At 34.7% G+C, this 23,265-nt stretch overlaps 1 protein-coding gene across 3 annotated transcripts in view; it reads right to left on the minus strand.

Moving 5' to 3' along the window:
* Nucleotides 1-22,234, minus strand: part of CBLB (Cbl proto-oncogene B) — a 63,985-nt gene extending 41,751 nt beyond the window's left edge. Inside the window, exons 1-3 of one of the 3 annotated variants that reach the window (XM_032219590.1) lie at nucleotides 21,619-22,234; nucleotides 20,963-21,137; nucleotides 13,929-14,179 (exon numbers count right to left, since the gene is read on the minus strand). In XM_032219590.1, the coding sequence (XP_032075481.1) occupies nucleotides 13,929-14,179; nucleotides 20,963-21,130 (419 nt within the window). In that variant the 5' untranslated portion in view covers nucleotides 21,131-21,137; nucleotides 21,619-22,234. Of the gene's footprint in view, nucleotides 1-1,251; nucleotides 1,352-13,928; nucleotides 14,180-20,962; nucleotides 21,138-21,618 lie in introns of those variants that run through there. The other 2 variants (XM_032219589.1, XM_032219591.1) reach the window with 2 other exon arrangements.
* Nucleotides 22,235-23,265: the final 1,031 nt, after the last annotated feature.

A 23,265-nucleotide genomic window follows, 5' to 3' on the forward strand; every position in this document is an offset into this window, starting at 1 on the left:
TGCAGTTGCTAGAATTATTTTGGTAGTGTCTTCAACTTTCTCCAGTAAATATTATTGTACTTGGATTTTCTTATGAGCTTATCTAAGCATTTTCAGTTGTGCCTGCGGTTAAGACCTGACAAGATTCTTTTCTGAGAAAAGACTTTGGATGCACTCCGGAGAGCTTGGTCTTAATGACAGCTGAGTTTTGGCATTCCCATTTATTAAGCTAGACAGTGGCCATAGCTATTGAGTTCTGGGCAAGCATAAAGCTTGTCACACTGTGCGATGCAAAAAGGAAGGAGACAATGATCTTTTCTGATCTTTGCTACAGTGTCTTTACTTTCAAAGGCACTCTAAAAGTTTACAATAAGAGGAATCAAGAGCAAGTATCGAGTATACATGCTTAATTAAAGTCAGCAAGCCATTGATATAATGGTTTAGCTTTCACTTTATTTACCTTTTTCAAAAGTTGAATTCTGTCTATTTTGGATGGTTGACTTGGAAGATTTGAAATGTGGCACTTTTCATTTATCCTTGCACTTTGTGTTGTGTTCTGTTTTATTCTTTTTTATTTGTGGAAAATTCAGAATGCAGTTAAAATTATAAAACGTTCAATGTTGATTAGACTGCTAAACCTTGGCGCAACCTTCTATTTATGCTCTTACGAATTGTAAAATTTATTTGCCCAAATTTGAACTATTAATTTGTTTATTTATTTAAGCATTTTAAATATAGAAAGGTATTTTGCCAAGCAAGTTATGTGCATGATTCTTAAGTAATCATTTGCTACTGAATATTAAATAAGTAGTGTACAAAATGTAGCATTGTTATAATGTTCCTTGCTCCTGTTTTCCCAACCACAATCCTGTGAGCTTGCTTAGACTGAGAGAGAATGACTAGTCTAAAGTCACCTAATCAACTTCCACAACTAAGAGAAAATTAGAACTCGACTCTCCCAGTTTGTATTCCAGAATCTTAGAGACACACTGATTCTTCCTCATATTTATATGGCATGTTATCCGAGTTAGAGCAAAGTACTTTAAGAGTATGTGTAATACTCTTAAAATGTGGGAGCAAGGAATTGTGAAAGCAATTCTTAGATATAGATAGAATTTTACCTGTTTTATATGTCCCCTGCCCAAATTCCAGTTATACCTGGTCCATCTCTTTCCAGAGGTAGACTTATTTATATTTAAATAGTTAAGTACAAAAACTACATACTTCACATATTTTGTGCAATAATCACATAATACACGTGATGTCACTTGCCTTCCTTGTCCTTCCCTGATGACAGAAGACCAACTTGAATGTAGCATGGATTAAATACAAGACATTTGACTCTCTAAAACATGACTGGATAATCAAGGGTCTAGAAACAAAAGGAGTCACAGCATCAGAAACATCAGAAGTTTTGTGCAAATTTCAATGCACAATGAAAGATGTGGTTGCTGGTCAATGATGATAGATTCGGAGAAGTTAATTTTCAAGCAAGGAATCTTTCAAGAAGATTCACTTTCACCAGGACTATCTGTCATTGCACTGATTACTTTGTCAACAATACTGAATAATAGACCATGGCTTTCAAACATCAACAACATCTGCCAGACTTTTCCACATTATTTACCTGAACATGTATGGAAAAATACCATCTGAAATAGAATCAGTGCTCAATACTGTTAATCTATACAGCCAAGATATTGCAATGAAGTTTGGACTGGAGAAATGTGCCACGCTCACCATCAAACGGGAAGAAATAGTGAAAACTGAAGCAATCAAGATGCTCTATGAGAAATAAAATCGAGCCTGGATTACTACAAATACCCGGGCATCATTCAAGCTGACAACATCAAGCACACTGAAGTCAAGAAAAAGGTTAGAAGTAGATACACTAAGAGATTGAAAAAGATCTTAAAGTCAAAACTCAGTGGAAAAAATGCCATGCAGGCAATTAACAACTAGGCATTTCCAGTTATTAGATACACAACTGGAATACTGGAATGGACTCAAGCAAAACTAAAGCCGTCAATAGGAAGACCAGAAAAATGACAAGGAATAATGTCGTTCATCCTTGCAGCAATATTGACAGATTCTACTTAACAAGGAAAATAGGTGGATGTGGAATGTTGCAAACATATAAGATGATTGAAGAAGAAAAAAGGGCATTGGAAGAAAATTTGAAGGACAGTAAAGATCCACTGAAACTAGTATACCAGGAAGGGCTACTGATTACTGGAGAGACCAAACTGGCTTACAAGAGCCAGAAAAGTGACATGGGAAGGCAAAATATACATGGCCAGTATATTAAAAAAGGGCAATTAAAGCAGGTAAGGGCTAACAGCAGGAAAGTTGAAGAGACTAAGGGGCTAATTCTGGCTGCACAAGACCAAGCCTTAAGAACAAATTCAACATCTCACACACAAAATTGTTCGGATTCATTCTCTGTTTGAACCCATGCATGGTGTAAATCATGTGAGGTGCCTGGGGAGAAGTCTTGCAGTTATCTGAGATCAGTTTGATCCTGTTGGACCTGAAAAAGTGGATAGGATCTACAATGTTGTCAGTGTAACCATCTGCCAATTAGTTGCTTGTCCCGTCTAGTTGGTGAAAGCCTCCAGGATGGTGACCAGAAAATAGGTAGTGATAAACTCTTTACTGCAGGGGAGGCCACTTCCAAGGCCTTGTAAGGGTTAGCGTTAGAGTTAGCCCTAGTTCTCCCCCTCCTTAAAAAAACATTACTTGATTCCTCCTCTTGGGCAATTTTCCCATCCTCTTTTTTTAGGGAATGTAGAGAAATAAAATGGTTGTTTGGTAGCTTCAGAGGGTCCTGGATGAAACAGATTACCTGGACCCCTTTCAGTCAGGATTCAAGACTAGTTATGGGACAGAAATAATATTGGTCGCACATGCTGATAATCTCTGGTGAAAGTGGGATGGGAATAGTGCAATCATCTTTGCCCACCTTGACCTTTCAACAATCTTTGATGGTATCATTTTGGCTGGCTAAGGGATTTGGGGCTGGATAGTGCATTTTTGTACTGGTTTGACTGCTTTCTCTAAGGCTGGTGTTGAATGGGAGTGAGAGGTCCAGCCCACAGCTTCTCCTTTGTGGCATGTCGCAGAGCTTCGTCTTCTCTCTATTCCTTTTTAACATCTCTATTAGGTGAGATCATTCATCACTATGGATTGAGATATCATCAATACTATGATGATACTGAATTTTATAACTCCACCTCTGGTGAGCCAAGTGACATTGTGGCTGCCCTCTTGCAGTGCCTAGACGCCAAGGGGGACTGGATGGGGGACTGCAGGCTTCAGTTGAACCCTGCAAGACCAAGAGGTTCCAGGTGCAAGGAACTTTAAGATCTGAGACTTTAATATCCTTAGTTCGGGGTGGGATAGCACAACTCCAAACATAACCAATTTGCAACTTAGGGGTTCAATCTGCAACAGGTGGCAGTCGCAGCCAGGAGAGCCTTTGCACAACTTTGTCTTGTGCACCAGTTCCAGCCTTTCCTGGATAAGGTGTCCCTGTACTCAGTCACTCAAGCCCTAGTTATTGCATATTTGGATTACTGCAATGCACTCTACATGAGTTTATCCATTTGGAAGCTACAACTGGTACAGAGTGCAGCAGCATAGGCAGTTCTTAGGGCCTCTAGAGTGGCCCATGTTATACCATGCTCTGTGAACTGCACTGATTACAGATTTGCTTCTGGGTGCACTTCAAGGTGTTAATTATTGCCTTTAAAGTCCTGAATGGCATGGGTCCACATTACTTGAGGAACTGTCTCACCATGATGGGACTGGCCTGCCCCACCTACATGGGCAGAGGGGCATATTGCGGATCCCATCAGTCAAGAAATTTTGGTTGGTGGGGTCGAGAAGAAAGAAGAGCCTTTTCTGCACCGCTCCTGTCATTTGGAATATCTTACCCCGAGGTGAGATTGCTCCTACCCTTCTGACCTTCTGCAAGATCTGCCTCATTATTATCTGTGCTATTAATCAATAAGCAATAAAAACAAATTAAAATATATATTATGCATAACTTCTTAGAAATTTCATCGACACTGAAGTTAAGAGAGTTTTTAATGTTACAATATAAAATGCATGTATCTAATAAAGCTATATCCTAAGATTAAAACTCAATTTTTAAATAACATTGTTAATCTCTATTTCCCATTTTCACATATTCTGAGGACTTCAAAAGCATAAATTTACAATTATTTGTTCTTACTTCATAAGTATCTTGGGGACTGCACTGTTCCTTAGCAGTATATTTCTGGCAATGGAAACAGGAGTGATTGTTGCCATTTCATAAAATTGGAAGGAAAAACTTTAATTCTTCCTTTTATATTTTAATCCCATTTTGGTTGCTTAAAGCTTCTTAGCCATCAAAACAACCCACATTTTATAAGAATCTAATTATCTTATGAAGGACTAAATCAAATGCAAGGTTAACCAAAAATTCTTTTAAAAACAGACATTTTCATGTTCAGAAAACGGGAGACTTTTATAGCAACAATGTTATTGAACCTCAAATAATGATTTACAGATTAAAAATCTTTAAAATGCAATTGATACCATTATGTTTTTATGGAAAGGGAATGTCAAAAACAGCACTTAGGGATTGCTAGTTATCTAGTCTGTTAATACATTCAAGTGTTAATTTGGCAAAAGAAACAGAAACATGGGTCTGCTGTTCTTACCTGCTTTTTAATTAACCACAAAATATATAAACAGGAAATCTGTTCTCAGTATGTTACACTATATACATTTTTATACATATGTTTGCTATTTTCACAGTGGCAACAAATTTTAATTATTTAAGATTTGTAAGTTGCAATGCATGTAACATAAAAATCTCCAAAAACTGGTCGTAGATTTAATCAAAGTCCAAAAATTATGTTTCTTCTCTATCATCTCATTTTTCACAATTAAACATCAGGTCCAGACATTAAAAAGAAATACTTTGCTGAGACAATTCATAGCCACTTCCTTTCACAAAATCCTATACATAAATACTATAAAATAATAAAAATGTAATTCTTAATAAGCAGGGAAAGATTGAACTTTAAATGTTTATAGACATAAATTATAAGATTTATTGAAAGAAAATTATTTAAAAATATGCAAACTGGGTGAACTATAAATAATACATCTATATTTGAGTTTTAATGTCTGCTTTTAAGGTCTCAAGGCAACTTATATTAAGGTAAAGTGTTATATAATAAAAAAGCCTTTAAACATATAAGTAAGAATCTGTTAAATAGCCATGCTTTAGTTAAAATTAAAACTTGAATTAACTTGATTGCAATGTGATATAATTCTCTAGACTGGTTGAAACAGTCCCTTCATTTCATCGGAAATAATACAGCACGATATCTTCCATTACCTATATAATTTCTTGTTTCATTTAAACTAAGATTAAAGGTTTTGGAACAACTAGGACAATAAATCAATTTCAATTTCTCTCTTTTTAGGCTGCCTTGTTCTAGTAACCTATTAACCACTCTGCTTGGTTCAAATGAAATGAAAACTTTCTGGATTTTCAGAGAGAGCTTCCTGGGTTTGGTCCCTGATGAAAAGGGGATGTGCATATACTCAAAAGGCAAGATATGATCATTTTATTGAACCATTAAAGGCATTAACATTTGAAATTATAAAGTTTTTTATCTGCAGAAATCTGAAATATTTACGTTTCTACCAATGGCAATACGAATTATAATGGCTAATGTGGCAGTGACCTCTTCACATAGGGACAGGAGTAACAGAGAAGCAAACACTCGATACATGAAAGGCATAGGGGACTTGTAGGACATGTCAAATTTTTAAAAATCAATTTCCAAACATTAGGGGTACTCAAACGTTGTGACATACCTTGGGGATTGTAAAGATGGTTTGGTTACTTTAATATAATTTAGATGTCCTTGGTAAGTAACTACATATATCATAACTTTTTAACATTTTGTTTGTTTCCTTTGGGGGAGGGTCTCTTCAAGGTCTCAGCAACATAGCTTTAAAACAAACTAAACAACTTGTGATGCCTTGGCTTGTCATTTCAGAGATATTTCTTTATCAGATTCTCCAATATATTCAACAATGGAAGGCTTCTAAAGTACTTGAGAACTTCTTTAGAAATCAGGGATATTTAGCCCATACTGACCTACGTAGCAATCAAATATCAGGAATTGATAGCAGGAAATGCTTTATAGTATTTTGTATTATGTCCTAAAATTCCTTATCATAATTTTGATGTCACAAAATATTTTATAAAAATTTCCAGATTTCAATTCTACAGGAATTTAGAGGCCCCGGATTTTAGACCCATTCTAGGTTCCTTAGTTCAAAAGGTTTTCCCTTATTATATAACATCTCTTCCAGTTAAAGGCTTTAAAAAGAGCTTTTGAAGTATATAGATACAGTATTTTTTGAAGCTATGGTCTTAACAAATATAACTCCTAACTAGAGATGCTTCAAAATGATCCAAACAAAAACGTCCAAAGTAAACTATAAAAAATATATAAAAAATGTATAGCACTTAAATTGGAGAAAGAGGGGGAGGAGAGATGCTACCAGAGCGCAATTCTTATGCTTATTTTTTGGTGGGGGTGGGTGAGTTGCTTTTTAATTTATTTCTCAAAATATTTGTTTGTGTGTGTGTGTGTGTATAGTTTTTGTTTGTTTGCACATGTTAAATGTTATAAGTTCTTAGTGACCACAATTGTGACTGACAACTTGGTTGTAAAATGAAGTTATTTTTAAATATATTTTTCTTTTGTATTTTTTGCATTAGTTAATAAAAGAAAAACAAAAAAAGCAGACATTTCTATTTCTGTGTCCAACAACAAACCCGTTCAATCCTCTCCTCAAGAAACAAGACTGGAAGACCAGCCTCAGCTGACAAAATTTAGAGATCCTTTTTCTTGACAATAATTACCTCCTTTCTGGTAGCCTTCTTTGAGAGACCAACTAATTTGCTGGTAGAAAAATAAGCTGTTTCAAATCCAAGTCTCTTTGAAAGGTTGAAGAAGTTTTACAGGCCAATAACAATAAGAGAACCCAATAACAGGGTGTGTGTATCTGTATGTGTACTCACTGTCTCCTTCATTTTTCTTTTCTTCACTCTTTGAAAGCTCTTTACAGGCAGCTCTTCCGAGACTAAGTTTGAAAATACTCACACTTATTCCCAATGTTTCCTTTTCACAACAGCTAATGATTTTTATAGTGGTATCCATTTTTTATTTTTAAAACTGCAGTAAAATCTATATTCTACTTATTACCTTCTTTTTCATAACTGTAACAAGAATTATAATAATAGAGGTGCATGATATATATATTTAATTCACTATTAGCTCTATTTTATGGATCTTACTACTATAAAAGGGTGCATGAATCTGAACCATAATCTGATAATGCATCATATGGTATTAGAACTTACAAACTTTTTTAAAAAAAATAGGTTTGTTAGACATATGAAATAAAGGAATGTTGCATATTTACTAGATATCATCTGGCTATAAACTGGCAATGATTAACCATACTGCTAATTGCCTTCAGCATCAGCTTTCTTTCTCACTGCTATTAAACTTTTGAAGCTAATTAATTCCATGCAGATTATTATATGAAAAGTAAAAAAGCTGCTAATTATCAGGAAGATTTTTTTTATTAATTTTCCAATAAAATTGTTCTTGCTGTACCCTAACGTTAACAGACAATCTAAAAGAAATTTTCATGTTAGTGATCTTCCTTTCATGATATTATATTTATTATTATATGTATATTTCACATTTTTCTATGAGAAAACTGATTATTACAACCGAAGACCTCCCAATCAATCTGTTATTTACAGACTGACCAAATCAGGAAATACCGGTAGTTATTGACTTATAACAATTCACTTAATGACAGTCTGAAGTTACACCACTGAAAAATGACATGTTTTTTTCACATTTAGGACTACTGCATGATCCCCATGGCCATGTGATCACAATTCACATGGCTCATATTTATGACAGTTGCAGTGTCCCAGATCATGTGATCCCTTTTGTGACGCTTTGACAAGCAAAGTCAATGGAGAATCCAGATTCACTTAACAACCATGTAACTAACTTAACTGCAGTGATTCTTTTAACGATGCAAGAAAGGTTGTAATATAGGGCAAAACTCAATTTCTAACTTTCGCTGAATAAATGATCATCATTCAAGGACTACCTATAGTATTGTGCTTGAAAGAATTGTAACTTTCCACATAAGAGGTAAATTATGCAACAAATGTTACAACATGCAACACACCTTCCTCCCCTTTTGTATGTGTATCACAACCTCAATTGCACACTCACCAAGTGTGCAAAGCACGGATCACAATTCTTGCTTCATTTCCCTGACAAAACTGTTGGTGTTCTGTGGACACAGCTGGAAAGCATATAAACATCTTGCAAGGGAATGCAAACCACTTCTATATTGTTCTTATATGAATATGAAGAAAAATAAAATTTGTAGGAAACTTTTCTTCTTCATGTCCTTCTTCCAAGGATAAGGATCCTTCAGATGAAACTATGAAATGAAGTCTTAAGGAAGATCCCATCTCTTAAAATTTATCTGTCTCTCTGTTATTTTGACAACATACCTAGTGGGGAAAAATGTGCTAGAGAAGCCACTTGGGTTTTTGTTCAGCACACATTATCCATCACTTGGAAGAATGCATACTGAACAAGCAATTTGGTGCAGAGAAGGAAATTATGCAAATATAAAAGACTAGATAAAATATTAGTTATTCTTATGAATTGTTACAATGTTTTTGCATGTGACTGTCCTTAAAGTAAACTAATAGTCCAAGAATTTAGGCTCATTGTACCAATTTTAAAAGAATTAAATGAAATTTGAGATGGTAATCAACATTTTTAAATCCCAAATAACAGCCAATCACAATATGGATTACATCTTCCCATTCAGCCTATCCACCCTTCTGAAATTTTGCACCCTTTTTTCTCACCCCACTTCACCTGCATGATTTACGTTCATGGTTTTCAATTCATTTGACCTCTGCATGATTATTAATGATTAAAATAATACAAACTCTTGTATGAAATCGTATTGTATGAAATAGTATTTTTGCTCTAATGTCAGGCACTGTTTCCTTTAGCAGAAACTTCAAATAGGTATTCTTATAACTGTTTTCCAGCCTCTGACATTAACTGAGAGGAACTTTTCGCTATATCTTTTTTTCCAGGTGTGCAATGCTTGATAAATTCCTTACATGCACAGTCCATTTCAAAACACCCACAGAATCTCAATCTGATTTAAACCTGGGCTTTAATTTGACTATTTCAAAAACCTTCATTTCCTGAACTGTTTAGTGATATGGTCATATGGCAAGAATGACTCAGCTTTTGATTGATTTTGACAGATGTAACATGTTATCTGCAATCACTCTTGAGTACAATGAAGAATTCTATGATGGATTCAAGGATGGTGTGCCATCCAGGCCCTGATACAGTAGCTTCAAACATAATATTTCCTCCATCATACTTCACAGTCGGTAAGAGGTTCTTCTGGAAAAATGATATAATTGGTTTTCATTAAACATATCTTCTAGTAAGTTGGCCAAATAATATGATTTTGCCTTGTATAACCAAAGCACATTATTCCAGAAGGAAGCATTTGGAATAATATTATGGTAGTAATAGTATTCCAGTAATTATCTGGAATAATATTGAAGGTAGTATTGTGGTATTTGACTAGATCTAATTTGTTGGATTCTTTCCAATAGTAGACTCATATGTATTTTTTTACATTAATAATGATGACAGTTATTTCTATGTCAAATAAGAAAAGCCTGGGATTTTTAGATACTTTTTTCAATATCCAGAATTCTATTTTTAGGGTGAACTTGCTGAGACAAGCTAAACTAGTTTTAAATCTTTTCCACTTGTACTTGATCTTTCAGATAGTGGAATGACTGATACCCAGTTGTTTAGCAATCTTTTAAAATCCCTTTTGAGGCTCATAGGCATCTTTAACTTTCCTTCAGAAGGGCTCAATCTAAGAATGGTGATACCACACACAACAACAAAGTGCAAATCAAACTAAACGTCTCATGTTTAAATAAGACTGGTTCTTTCTAGATCTTCTCTAACGATGTTTTATCATTAGTTTCCAATCTTTTGCATCTGATTCTGATTTTATATATTTTGAGTAGTGATAAATGTAAGGGTGTATTTACTTTTTCCATATGCAAAATCTGTGTATATGTGTATTTAAATTATGCAATAGAATACCAATGTAAAAGTACATATTTATTATATTATATCCCCTATCTATTAATATTAATATTATTAAAATGAAAATCAAATATCTGTTGTTGAAATACTTAAAAGTATTTGTTAAAAGTAAAATGTTAATGGCACAGCTGTATAACATTTTTCTAAAATTACATCCCATATTTTTCATCCTAACTACAGGTATAAGCGAAATAATCAGCCAATATACTTTTGTTATATAAGGTTTTCATGATTTTTAATTAAAGAATGATCATATAATTCTTTCCATTTTGTTATATAATTGAACTAACATATGTTTCCAGATGAAAGAAAAATTGTAAAAATATTACTGCACAAATCCTATTGTGAAAAACTTGAAAATTAAGATGTTTAATGACAGAATCAACATAAAGATTCTTAAGCAATTATAATTAATTTTCTTGTGCACATACAGAGACATTAAAAAAACATACTACCATATAAAATCTTTCAGAACTAGACAATGTGCCACTTCAAAGTGATTGCCATACATATTTGTTTATTTCATCTACTTTCATCTTACATAAATAGCTACCCTTTCATATTTAAAATTAAAGCTAAACTAACAACATATTGCTAGTAAGTTATTCAATGAGGTTAGCTTCATTTGCTCAAAATCTGACAATGCTTAGGCACCAATTATTTTGGTCTTAAATGATTGGGTATATATATCTACTGGCAAACGATAGGTTCTACTGCAAAATATTTACAGTTCTATTAGTCTTAACAGAAAAATGATCTTACAGAAAAGGAAGTCTGAAGCTCAGAGACTGAGCTAAGTGATAATGAGCCAGTCAGTTTATTGATATATAAAGTAGAAAAGCTTTAATCTTAACAAAGATTTTTCCTTGTTCATGTTTCTAATGATAGTGTTCCATTACCATTTCAACAAACCATATATTCATCAGTTTCACAGAAACTATTAACATAGATGATTACAATACTAAGTTATACTAAGATGGTTTCTTGATTTTATAAATATTTCTATATTAAAGAGAAATAAACAGAAATATCTATTTTATGGACTTTCAATTTTGTTAATAAGTTGGATTCCTAATTAATTAATATATTTAAGTTACTAAAACATTACTATATCAGTTTTATTGGGATAAAATTCCTTTAAATGATATTTGAAAGAAAGAAAATTCTTTATTCGTGTTTGAGAAGACAAAAATATTCTTCCCTCTATTGATGGCAATAATATTATCATCACGTTTCTGTTAATATATTCCCACATGATCTTACTTTGGGTACTTTAAAAAAGAAAATCTAAACTTCTCTCCAATATACTGTTCTGTTGATTTGCATTGCCCTTGTAACTCCACCAGACTACTTCTGAACCCAGGAGCATATATCATAAGATATTTGATTTGGAAAGCAATTTTAAATCTCAGACTAATTTATACCAATTTAGAATTGCTAATAAAGATATACAAATGGCTCATGGTTTCTATTTTTTAGGAACTATCATCAACAATAAAGGAACAAGCAATCATAAAATATATCACAAACTAGCCGTTGGTAGAGTAGGCCTTGAAGGCCCTGGAAAAGGTATTCAGATGCCATATTTCTATATCTGTATCAGTTACCTCAAAAGGACTGACAGTGTGCCCCCAAAATCTGGGACACATGATTTCCATGGAACTGAAATTTAGCAATTATAAAATACTTTATGATACAAAAATTATCATAAAGAATTTTATGACAATATAAAATGTCGTAAAAAGTCTCCTGTGGTTAATACCTGATTTTTGAGTGTGTAGTTCAACATGAGCTACTTTCAAGGCAGATTCTTCCTGAATTTATAAGAATTTTTCATGTACATTAGAATTTTTGCCATTGTTGAAGGCAGTGAGGAATCTGGTAAGGAAATGTCTCTGAAATGATAACCCAATTAATCAGATTGTCTAGTTATTCAATAACACTCATGTGCTATGTATGGAGCTCAGTGTAGCATCTCAGGCATTAATACATCTTCACCTGTGCTTTGAATGGCCATTTTCATTTCTCATGACACAACACTTATACATAGGCAAAATGTAACTAGCTTTATAAATGATGCAAAACAATTAAAAATGCAAAGCAGAAAACTTAAATTTACTTAGCTTGCTACCTGAAGTGTAGCCAATTAGTAACAAGTGACTTAACTTTAAATATAAAACTGTTTCTGTGTACATACATTTGATCTTTTAGTCTACTTGTATTTGGGGGGGGGGGGCGACGATCTAAGCTGTTTCAAATATGAAATGATGATTAGGCCACTTTAAAGTCAGAAATCAATAAAACCTTTCAGGCAATGACAGGATAGAAGTACTAAGTTCTTCCACTGAGTTCTTCCACTTCTTCATGCTTTCCACCCACTTTCCTGTCTCAAAGTCAGAAGGTTTTCCTCATTTTTCAGCATTTCTTTCTCAAATCAACACTTCTAATTATCTACTTAGCTATTAACTTTATCCAAAAGTTAACAGCTAAGTTAAGAATGTTAGAATGGGAAAAAAAATGCTTTCTATAAATGAAGTTAATATATCAAATAGGTGAGTACCTTTGTTCTTGTATCACAAAAATGCTTAATTTTAAATAAAAAATATGCTTGGTACTCATTTTAAATTATGAAATATCTCTAGCAGACAAAAAAAGATGGCATTTAAAATTGCCGTTAAAAATACTAAGACATTACCATTATTAAAATATAGCTTGCATTCTTAGTCACTAATGATTAACATTAAAACCTGGAATATTAACTAAAGAGTATATAAGTTTAGAGTATAATTATTATTTCATATATATAGAAGAAATACAAGTAGTTCCATAACAGACTTCAAAAACTTCATTTAACACTATTAGCTCAGGGGGAAACAAGCATCAACAGTGACATTTAGAAGCCTTCCCAAACATACAACTAAACTGCAACTAGTCTAATAGAAGATGCAAAACTATTTTAGAAATAAATGAAATTAATTCTATTACAAACTGGTATTTTCAACAAATTAATCTTTATTTGTTATAAACAGTCTAAGGATTCAAAATCAAACCTCAAATGTGACTGTCTAGGAAAACACATAAAAAGGCTATCAATTTGAACAATACAAACTTGCACATACATTAAAATGTTATGTATTTTCACTCTGAATAGCAACAAAAAGTCTGATGAATTTTGTTCAGAAAGTATATAGAATCATGATGACGAACCTATGGCATGCATGCCCAAAGTGGCACACAGAGCCATGTTGCCTGGCACGGGTGGCAGTGCCCATTCCTCTTCCCAGTTTCTGACATGCAATCAGCTATCCTTTGTACATGCAGCAGTGCAAGAAATTGGAAGAGCTTTTCTTCCATTTTCTGGAATGAGCATTCACGCCGGCAGCTGATCATTGCGCCGCATGCACGCCAGTAACCAGACGTCTAGCTGGCTGGTGTGCATGAGCCTTCCGGAAACCAGAAGTGCATTTTCCGGTGTGCGCATGTCCCCGGGCCACTCTTCTGGGTAATATCACCGACAAGCCCAGACGTGAAGCATGCATACACACACACTCCTTTTTGGCACATGGTGCCGAAAAGGTTCACCATCACAATGTTCCAAAAGAGAAAAATATATAAATATACATTAAAAGAATTAAACAGTTTGGATAGATATGTACATTCTCTTACCTGTCCTGTGACTGTTCTTCGTACATTCTTTCTTTTCCCTCCTTAAAAAGTCTTATAGCTCGTTTTGACTTTTTCATGAGACTATCAATATAGATTTTAAAATATTCATTTTCACTGAGCTGCGCAAGTTTCTGGTTTTCATCATATTTGCCCAAAATAAGTCGCAAGTGTTGGTACGTATCCGGTAAAATGTCAAGTATGTAAGGTGGACTGTTTTTCAATTGAAGTTTGGGATTCTGACACAGTCTGACCTAAAATTAAAGAATAATGTACATAAATTTAATAATTAAGTTTACTTCTCTCAAAATTTATTGTAGATGAGTAAGACAGTGGTGAGAAGCTTACACCTAAGTTATAACATTACCTAGAACTTAACTGTTCAGATACAGAGACTTATCCCATAGATGCTTTCTCAGGAGGCAACTGGACTTTCTTGCTTTGTTTTGTTTTTCTTTGAAGCCGTTTTGCTTCTCATCCAAGAAGCTTCTTCAGCTCTGACAGGATAGTGGGGAATGGAAGGATTCATATTCCTTGCAGGAATATATGTATTATAATATGTACTTACGACGGTTGTAGCATGCCCAGGTCATACAATCACCATTTGGGACCTTCTCAGCCAGCTTCCAACAAGCAAAGTCAATGGGGGAAGCTAGAGTTGTTTAACAACCACGTGATTCACTTAACAATTGCAGTGATTCACTTAAAAACCATGATAAAAGGACACGAAATCACTTAATAACTCCCTTGCTTGGTAATAGAAATTCAGGTTTCAATTATGGCCATAAGTTGAAGACCATCCGTACCAAGTTTCCTTCTCAGTTAGGGCTACATTTCAGCTATGGTGTAGTTATTTTGTCTGTTTCTTTAAATGTTTTAATAAATAAACTATTACAATATTTCAGCTGAAAGGAATCAGTCCAAGGATCATATTTGGGATTTCTGAGATTTTCTAATTCAACTTTCATATAGTTGTATTAGAACTTTGCATTTTTGTATTTTATAGTTTTTATGAAGAAGATACCTGAAAGGACATTCATTTTGTAATAACAAGATGTAATAACATACATTTTTTTACAAATTGAATTTGTCATTGGAATTTTAATCCACTATTAAAATATGTGCACTTGATTATTTTCTGAAGTTACAATAACTGTTCAAGAACTTTTCAGTCTAAAGACTGAGCACCTATTTTGGTATACGTACAATAGTACAGTATACAATTAAGCAATAGGTCACATTTAGCTAGTAACAAACAGAGAAAGTATCATTGCTCCATTTTTAAAAGGCCAAGATTTCTATTCATGAAAAGACAACTTTTTTAGGTTTTTCAAGGAAAAGAAAAAGGAATTCTACACATCAAATCATTACCTGCATACTTTTATAAGAATATCAAAGGATATTTCCTTAGAGTCCTGCGAAAAAATCGGTGGAACAACAGCTGATGACCTCTTTCTATCAGTCCACCATAGAAAGTGTCCTCACATACTGCATTATAGTATGGTATCTGATTTAACAGCTGGGGACAGGAAGGCACTATAAGAAACCATTGGTTGCCCTCTAACACCAATGGATGACATTGCCAGGTCTTGCTGCTTTAGCAGAGTAAGGAAGATACTCAGAGATGATTCACACCCTGGTCTCTTCACACTTCTACCATCGGGCAGAAGACATCAAAGCATAGCCAGCCGAACAAATAGGTTTAAAAATTGTTTCTATCCTTGGGCTGTCAGACTCTTAAACACAATCACAATCACCAATTTTTAAAGCACACACGGAAACGTATGACTAGTTGTCCTTTTTCTTCTTTTCCCCTAATTACTTGCATTTTATTCTTTATACTATTTATGTTGTTTGTATATGTTGTCATGGATTGCACCATTGGGCTAAAACCAATTTTGTTATATTTATTTTGTACAATGACAATAAAGGGGTCTCTCTAAACAATTTTTAAAGCATGAAAACTATAAATTAGATGTTTATATGAAGCTGTACAAGTAAAAAGCAAATTGGCCAGACTTAGTAGCAAAGATATTACATTAAAATTCAGTAAACATATACTTTATCACAGCTGAGAATTTTTCTTATTATCATTCTATTCAATACCAAAGGATGCTAATAAAAATATATGTTTACATGGTAAATGAAGCAGGTTTCCTTAGCACAGGAAATCAGAATGGCCTCACACCCATTACACCACTTCCTCTTGTGCAAAGTTAATGACTTTCAGGTGCTAAAAATTTGGCCAGAATAAAATTGGGTCAGTCAAATAAGACGAGTACATATCAGGCCCCATTTCCCAACCCACATTATTTCTTAATATAAATTAATATAAATTCAGTCATAGTCAAGATACAGAATTTGCTGTCACAAGATGTAACAAATAATCAGAAAAATCAGAACTACTAATTTGAATTTGGAAAGGAGACAATCAGAGAAATATCAATGATGTAAAACTAGAATGGTATCACAGAAATAATTGCGGGATAACAATAACTACATTTTGTTGTGAATTGCTATTTATTAAGAAACAGCAATACAGTGGGACCTCTGGCCACAACCGTAAACTGTTCCAGGACTTCGGTCAACACCCGATTTGGTCGTGACTGGACGCAAGACTGACTGTGCATACGCGCACACACAAAAATGTGGAAGGGGTCATCGCTGCGGCTGTGATTTATAGCCACCCAAGGATGTGTTCGTAAACAGAATGAAACATTTAGCAGATTTTTTGGTCGACATCCAATTTAGTCGTGGTTAGAAGCATTCGTGACCCGAGGTTCCACTGCGTACAAAATTATACATTGCTTATTTATAGAAGAGATTTTAAAAGCTTTTACTTATGCTTATATATCAGATGTTTCTGTTTAAAAATATTAAGATGAATGGAAATATTGCTTCAAATATGGAAGTTTTATATCAAAAAAATACATCTCTCTTGCATTCAGCTTTCAAAAGATTTTTCTGACAATCATGATATACATCAGAATGAGTGATTGCTACATAAGTTATCATAGGTTTGAAATAAATATTATAAATTAGATGGAGAGGAACACTATTTTGGGAAACAAATTCAAATGTCAGAACAATCTGTTATTCAGGAGAGCACACTGAATTGCAGTGAGAAAGGGGCAAACAGGAGAGTGGAAGTTGTTTCTGAACTTCCATATTTTAGAACTTTGCCCATTATATGAAAGCTCTTAAAATTATAACGATGATGAAACACAGTCTATGTTTATTTATCTAAACAGGAAAACTAAGTATTTTCATACAGTTTCGGTATCAGTTATATTAAAATATCATTGAAAAGCTTCTCAAAGCTTGATCCCAAGAATGATAAGTGCTTGATTAAATATAGATCATCTGATCTATATTTAATTAAACACTTAAAATTTAAATGCACAATTTTCAAAACCTAGGCTTAATCAATATATATACTGCCATTTTGTATTGGGGGGTGGGGGGAATGGGACAACACATTTCTGCAAAGCAATTTCATGTACTCTCAAATTTTATGTAGCAGCACATATCTTAGTTGGTTATTATCCCAGATCAACTGGTATCCAAGAAGTAACTTAAAACCATGTGCTACAAAATTTAAGATGTGCCAAAATATCTCAGCAGATTGCATGTGGCAGAGGTTTAATCCTAAAGGCATATCTCATTGGAAATTTCTCTCAAATTAGATAAAGATTATCATTAGCACAAGTAGTCCTCGACTTACAACCACAATTGAGCCCTAAGTTTTGTTGCTAAGTGAGGCATTTGTTAAGTGAATTTTGCCTCATTTTACAACTTTTCTTGCCACATTTCTTAACTGAATCCCTTAAGTTAAGTTAGCAATAAGGTTGTTAAATGAATCTGGCTTCCCCCATTGATTTTGCTTGTCAGAAGGTGGCAAAGGATGATGACATGACTCTGGGGCACTGCATAAATATGAGTTAGTTGCCAAGCATCTGAATTTTGATAATGGGAATGCTGCAACAGTTGTAATTGTGAAAAACAGTCCCAAGTCAAGTGTTTTTTTAATCAGGGCAACCTGGTCTACCCAAATATGGGATGGAGGATATTGCTTCCACTTCTGCCTTTCAGCCCCAATCTAGGAACCTTCAGTCACTTTCGTGACAAATAAAAAAATTAACAGTCCCAAGTCACTTTTTTCAATGCTGTTGTAACTTGTCACTAAATGAACTGTTGTTAAGTCAAAAACTACATGTATATAAGTTTAATTCATAGGATGAAGAAAATTAAGATGAATTTATAACATGAAATTCTTTTAAAATCCCAAAGGATATCAATTTTAAAGAACAAAACTGGTATATTAAATACATGTTTCACTGACCATTACTTTAGAAAAATGTAAAAACAAAACACCTAATTTTCATTTTATCAGAAAAATGATAAAAACGAGGATTTTTAAAACTTTAAACTAAATAACATTGGGTTTTTTCTCACATAAATGGACCATGAGAAGAAGACATTTTGGACATCAAATGAATACAAATCCCACTTAATTTTGTTGACATCACAGTTATTTAGATTAAGTCCATGATTCCATATACCATTCTAACTCATCAAAATAGTATCAATTATAAATTTTAATATTCCTGTTGCTGATTTGTGTTTTAAAAGTTTAAATATTACTATGTAATAACATTGTGCAAATCATCCCCAAAAAAACCCTTCTCAACTGAGATAACTTTGGCAGAAAAAATGTGGCAAGGAGATCAAGAATTGATGTTAAGGTACATCATATGAAGTTTTTTTGTAGCTCAGAAAAAGATAGCCAACTATTCTATGAATTTGGGATTTCAGGCTACCTCTTCTTTCAAAATTAAAACAACCAAGAAAGTTAATTCAAATTATTTTCAAATCCGAAATCCATTTAAAAATATGGTCCCAACTGTTAAGAGTAAACTTTTTCCAGACTCATGCAGCTGTTTTGGGAACTGCTCAACTATTTCCAGATATATGCATGCACTCACACATAGATGTAGTGACTATAGTGATATAGCACCCATGAGACAACCATATGAGCCTAAAAAATGACATGACTGCTTCAACCATTTGAAAATACTGAGTTCATTTATAGTACCAAGCTCTTCTAAACCAGTTCTTTAGAAGAAATTTTGCAGCAGTAATATTTAATTATTGTAATATGTCTTGAAATATCAAGTAAACAGGCAAGGAATAAATGTTTTAAATAAAAACTAAAACTGAAAAGCTAAGAGTTATATTGTGTATTTAGAGAATAGCCAAGTCTCATGAATGAAGGCAAATGTAACTTGTCCCAGGGTAATATTGCAATATTGAATCTGGATCAATCACCGAGTAAACCATAGTCAACTCTTTTTATAATATTTTTACTTTGGGAAGTAAAACTATAATCAGCAGTCAAGGGTTATGTAAAATGACCCACATTCAATTTTTGGCATTTCTGGTAAAAAACATCAGAATAGAAAATGATGTAAGAGATTCAGGCTTTAATAGGTAAAGTCAAACTGTAAAACATTTTGAGCTGGTATAGTTATCTTATTTTGTTACATTCAATGTAATATAACTAGAATTGCATACTTATGTCCTGTAATTTTCCAACATTTCACGTTATAGCATATCACAGAATTACAGAGTAGGAAGAGTAACTGAGGTCATCATGTCCAACTTCCAGGTTAATGTTGGAATCCAACAAAAGTTTATTTAGCCAAGAAAAGTATAACCCATAACTTCAGCAGGTAATTGTTTTCACACTTAACATTTTTAACCTTAAATAAAAGTTTGTTCCTTTAAAATTGTACTAAACGAATATGAATTAAACGTAAAAGTGTAATTTTAAAAACACAGATTTGGAACTGACAATGACTTAGCAACTAAATAAAAAACGTACAAGTCTACCATAGGTTTGAGTCAACAATACATTTCTATGGATATTTTAAATTCTGAACTGATTCTAAGAAAATAGGTTGTTACAGACATATGTTTTAATCTGAGTTATTGCCACAATTTTGGTAGTGCTCACTATCTTTAAATAACTTTCACGAGGCATCCAAAGTTGATAGTACATCAGAATTCCTGGGAAAAATTGTAACTACCTTGCCATATAACAGTAGTGGGAATAATATAATGCATAAAACCCTGTAAGACACTTATGTGCCTTGATGATCAATGCAAATGCTTTAAACTGTTTTATATCAGGTCTATTCCTCATAAAGAATCTATGAACTTTTTAGACAACTATTAGACAGACTGGTGGCCTCTTTAAAATGTTTTATATGCTACGTGTAAAAATATTACAGTTCTATGCATTTAGCATTTTCTACTTACAATTGTGATGTTTTATGAACACTACAATGAAATCACCCACACAAATCTATGTATAAAATGTAATTTGCAAGGACTGAAAATGGGCCATTATACTAAGCTTATCACAAATGCTGCATATATAATTTTAAGAACATCCTACCTCCATTACAATACATTTTTGTTCAGAAAAAATACTGATTTCCTTCTATCTGTATTTCATAATACATGCTCCTACTAAATAATCTACAAAATAAGTAACTCTAGTTTAAAACAGATGATATTTTAGTACATTACTTTATCCTCCAATGATGAATAATTTTCCAAGATTTGATTACATAATATAATTTTATTGTGACATTACAACTGAGGATAATGAAACTGTTGTTCATCTGGTCAAAATAATAAAACTACTTTTTTTTCAGCAGATTTGATTGCATGCATACAATTAATGTAAGAGTAGATCTCAATCTGATTGCCTGAATTGGTTTCATTTTCAAGGAAACAGTACAACAACATAAGCCAAAGTGGTATAAATGAAACATATTAACAATCTTACAACTGAAGAACTGTATATTTAAAGTATATTTAATATAATTTTATACTGAGAGTAAACATAGTTAAAGGCTGAATAAGCATATAATATCTATTATGAACCTGAAACACACATTGTTTTGTCTAATCCATCAATAATTTCTGGGTACATATGTTTTTGTTACAAATATAATTTACAGACTCACCACTTTATCCATTAATTTCCAAGTTTTTTCCACAGTCCTGCGATCAGCAGCTGCCTGCTTGGGGGGGCCAACTGCATCCTGAATAGCATCAATGAATCCCAGAATACGCCCTTTGCGGGGGTTTCCTCCTCGGCCACCTGGGTTCCGGCCATTGAGGGAATTGGCCATCTGGGATCTTAAATTTGGAAAAGAAAAGAAAAAAAAGATGTAATGCAGTGATATTGTTGATGTCTCTTGCCCAGACATAAAATATATCAATACTGACTTCACACAGTCACTGTAAGGAAAAATGTACGTAAGCTATACTGGGAGTTTTAACTTTTGATGGTGAAGAAGCAGCAGAAAAACCTGGTAATCTTTATCCAGAAATAAATTTGATCAACTGTTTTTCCTTCTAGCTCTTTTTATATCTTTAAAAATGTTATCAGTCCACTGTTTTTATGCCCACTTTTCCATGTTAAAACATACTTTCTCACAAATAATTCAAATATGGTTCACAAGGGACAAATACATCTGTCGAGTAACAAAGGTTTTAACAGCCATATTACCAACCTCCCTCCCCCAACCAGCATCTGGTAGCAGAGAAAGAGGGGGAAAAATAACATCTCTTCTCTTACACACCATATATATGGGACAGAGACATTAAAAATACGTACAAGTTGGCGAACTACACGCGATACTTGTCTGTGGGTACCGTTATAGTTTTTTAAAAGTACCGAGGAAAGAAAATAAATCCCAGAATGGAAAGGTAAAGTTGCTTTTTTGTTAAATCCACAGTATCCAAGATGAGTTTCAAACAACCATCAGCCTCCTTTGCCTTTGCCTGGCCAGCTTTGGTGAGGTCGAAGGTTAGGCAACTGTGTCCCCAAGAAGTGCCGCCTGGTGAGCTTTTCTGCCGCCTCACTGCGACCTCTTGTTTTCTCTTTTCCCTGCCTCCCCTCCGGGCACACAACAGCCCGAAGCGCAGCCCGTGTTATTAAATCCCAGCAGTTTTCCTGGTTCCGGTTTCTTGGTAAGCGCTCTCCGTCCCTCGTTGCAGCCCTTGCAGCCAGCAGCACCACACGGCACGCCTTAAGCCTCCGCAGCGAGGCCGGCCGAGCCAAGAGCGATGGGACGCCTCTCCCCCAAGTCGTCGCGGTTGCTGGGGTTCCAGAAGGAAACATGGGTAGTTACTTCGCCACCGCGGGCCCGTTGCGACGACGGCGGCGGCAGCAAAAGCAGCAGCGGCAGCGCTGTTCTCGCCCGCTCTTGCTCCTGGTTCGGCGGCGCGAGGGTAAGGGGCGTGTGGAGGCGGGCTGCGGGGGCGGAGCTAAAGAAAGGCAGGGACAGGCGGCGGCGAGACCCGCTGCAATCCAAACGGCGGACGAGTTGCCTCGGATGGTTCCTCGCCGTTCGGAATCTTGGGATAAGAAAACCGGCACGCCGCCTGCGCGCTGGAAACGGCTCGCGCCGGCTCCTCCACTCCCTACCCACCCCGTTCTAACGGTATTAAGGTTCCGTTCCCAGATGTTGCCCAATCAAACGCGAGCGCGCGGCGGGGAAGAGGGAGAACTGAATTGAAACAGAGGCGCTGAAAGGACTCACATTCACAGACCACAAAGAACCGAGACTTGGCAAAGGGAAAGGGCAAGAGAGGCACAAAGCTCCTTTTCTTAGTCCTCCCTACTTAAAAGAAAATGCGGGGCAGTATTGCAAGTGTGTTGGTCCTCCAGGGCCTGATTGATAAAGTGAAGGACCAATGGGAGCGTGAGGAAGGACTTCCGGCTCTGCGCTCTCCTCCTACTCTGACTGTGATTCATGAATCAGTTGGAAAGGTGAAGCGGTGGGCGACTTCGGGACTTCTGCAGAACATCTGTAAAGGGGCCAGAAATTACCCTTACGGAAAAGAGACTGAAACGGCTTTTTTGGAGCAGGAGTCGAGATGACTTGCATTAGTAAATAAGCCATTTATTACGGCGGTAGGGAAATGCTTATATAGTCATTAGAGGAAATGGTATTCGTAGTCCTAACCTTGATGTGTTTTAAGTCCTACATTGCCTCACTCCCCCGCCCGTGCGTGCATGGGCTTGTCAACCAATATTTAGAATAATGTGTCATATTGTCTACCGAACTGGTAATCCGATAACACTGGAGACAAGATATTTTTGAACTCCACAGCACTTAAATTGTGAATAGATCTAAAGAAGATTGTATGAACTTTGAGAATTATGTCTGCACAATACAGTTTTTTTTCTCCCTCATATAGAATTTGGCACCACACAAAGGTAAGTATTTTAATCCATGTAGTTTAAATTTCTATATTG

The sequence above is a fragment of the Thamnophis elegans genome, chromosome 6 (genome assembly GCF_009769535.1).
Source record: "Thamnophis elegans isolate rThaEle1 chromosome 6, rThaEle1.pri, whole genome shotgun sequence".
NCBI lineage: Eukaryota > Metazoa > Chordata > Lepidosauria > Squamata > Colubridae > Thamnophis > Thamnophis elegans.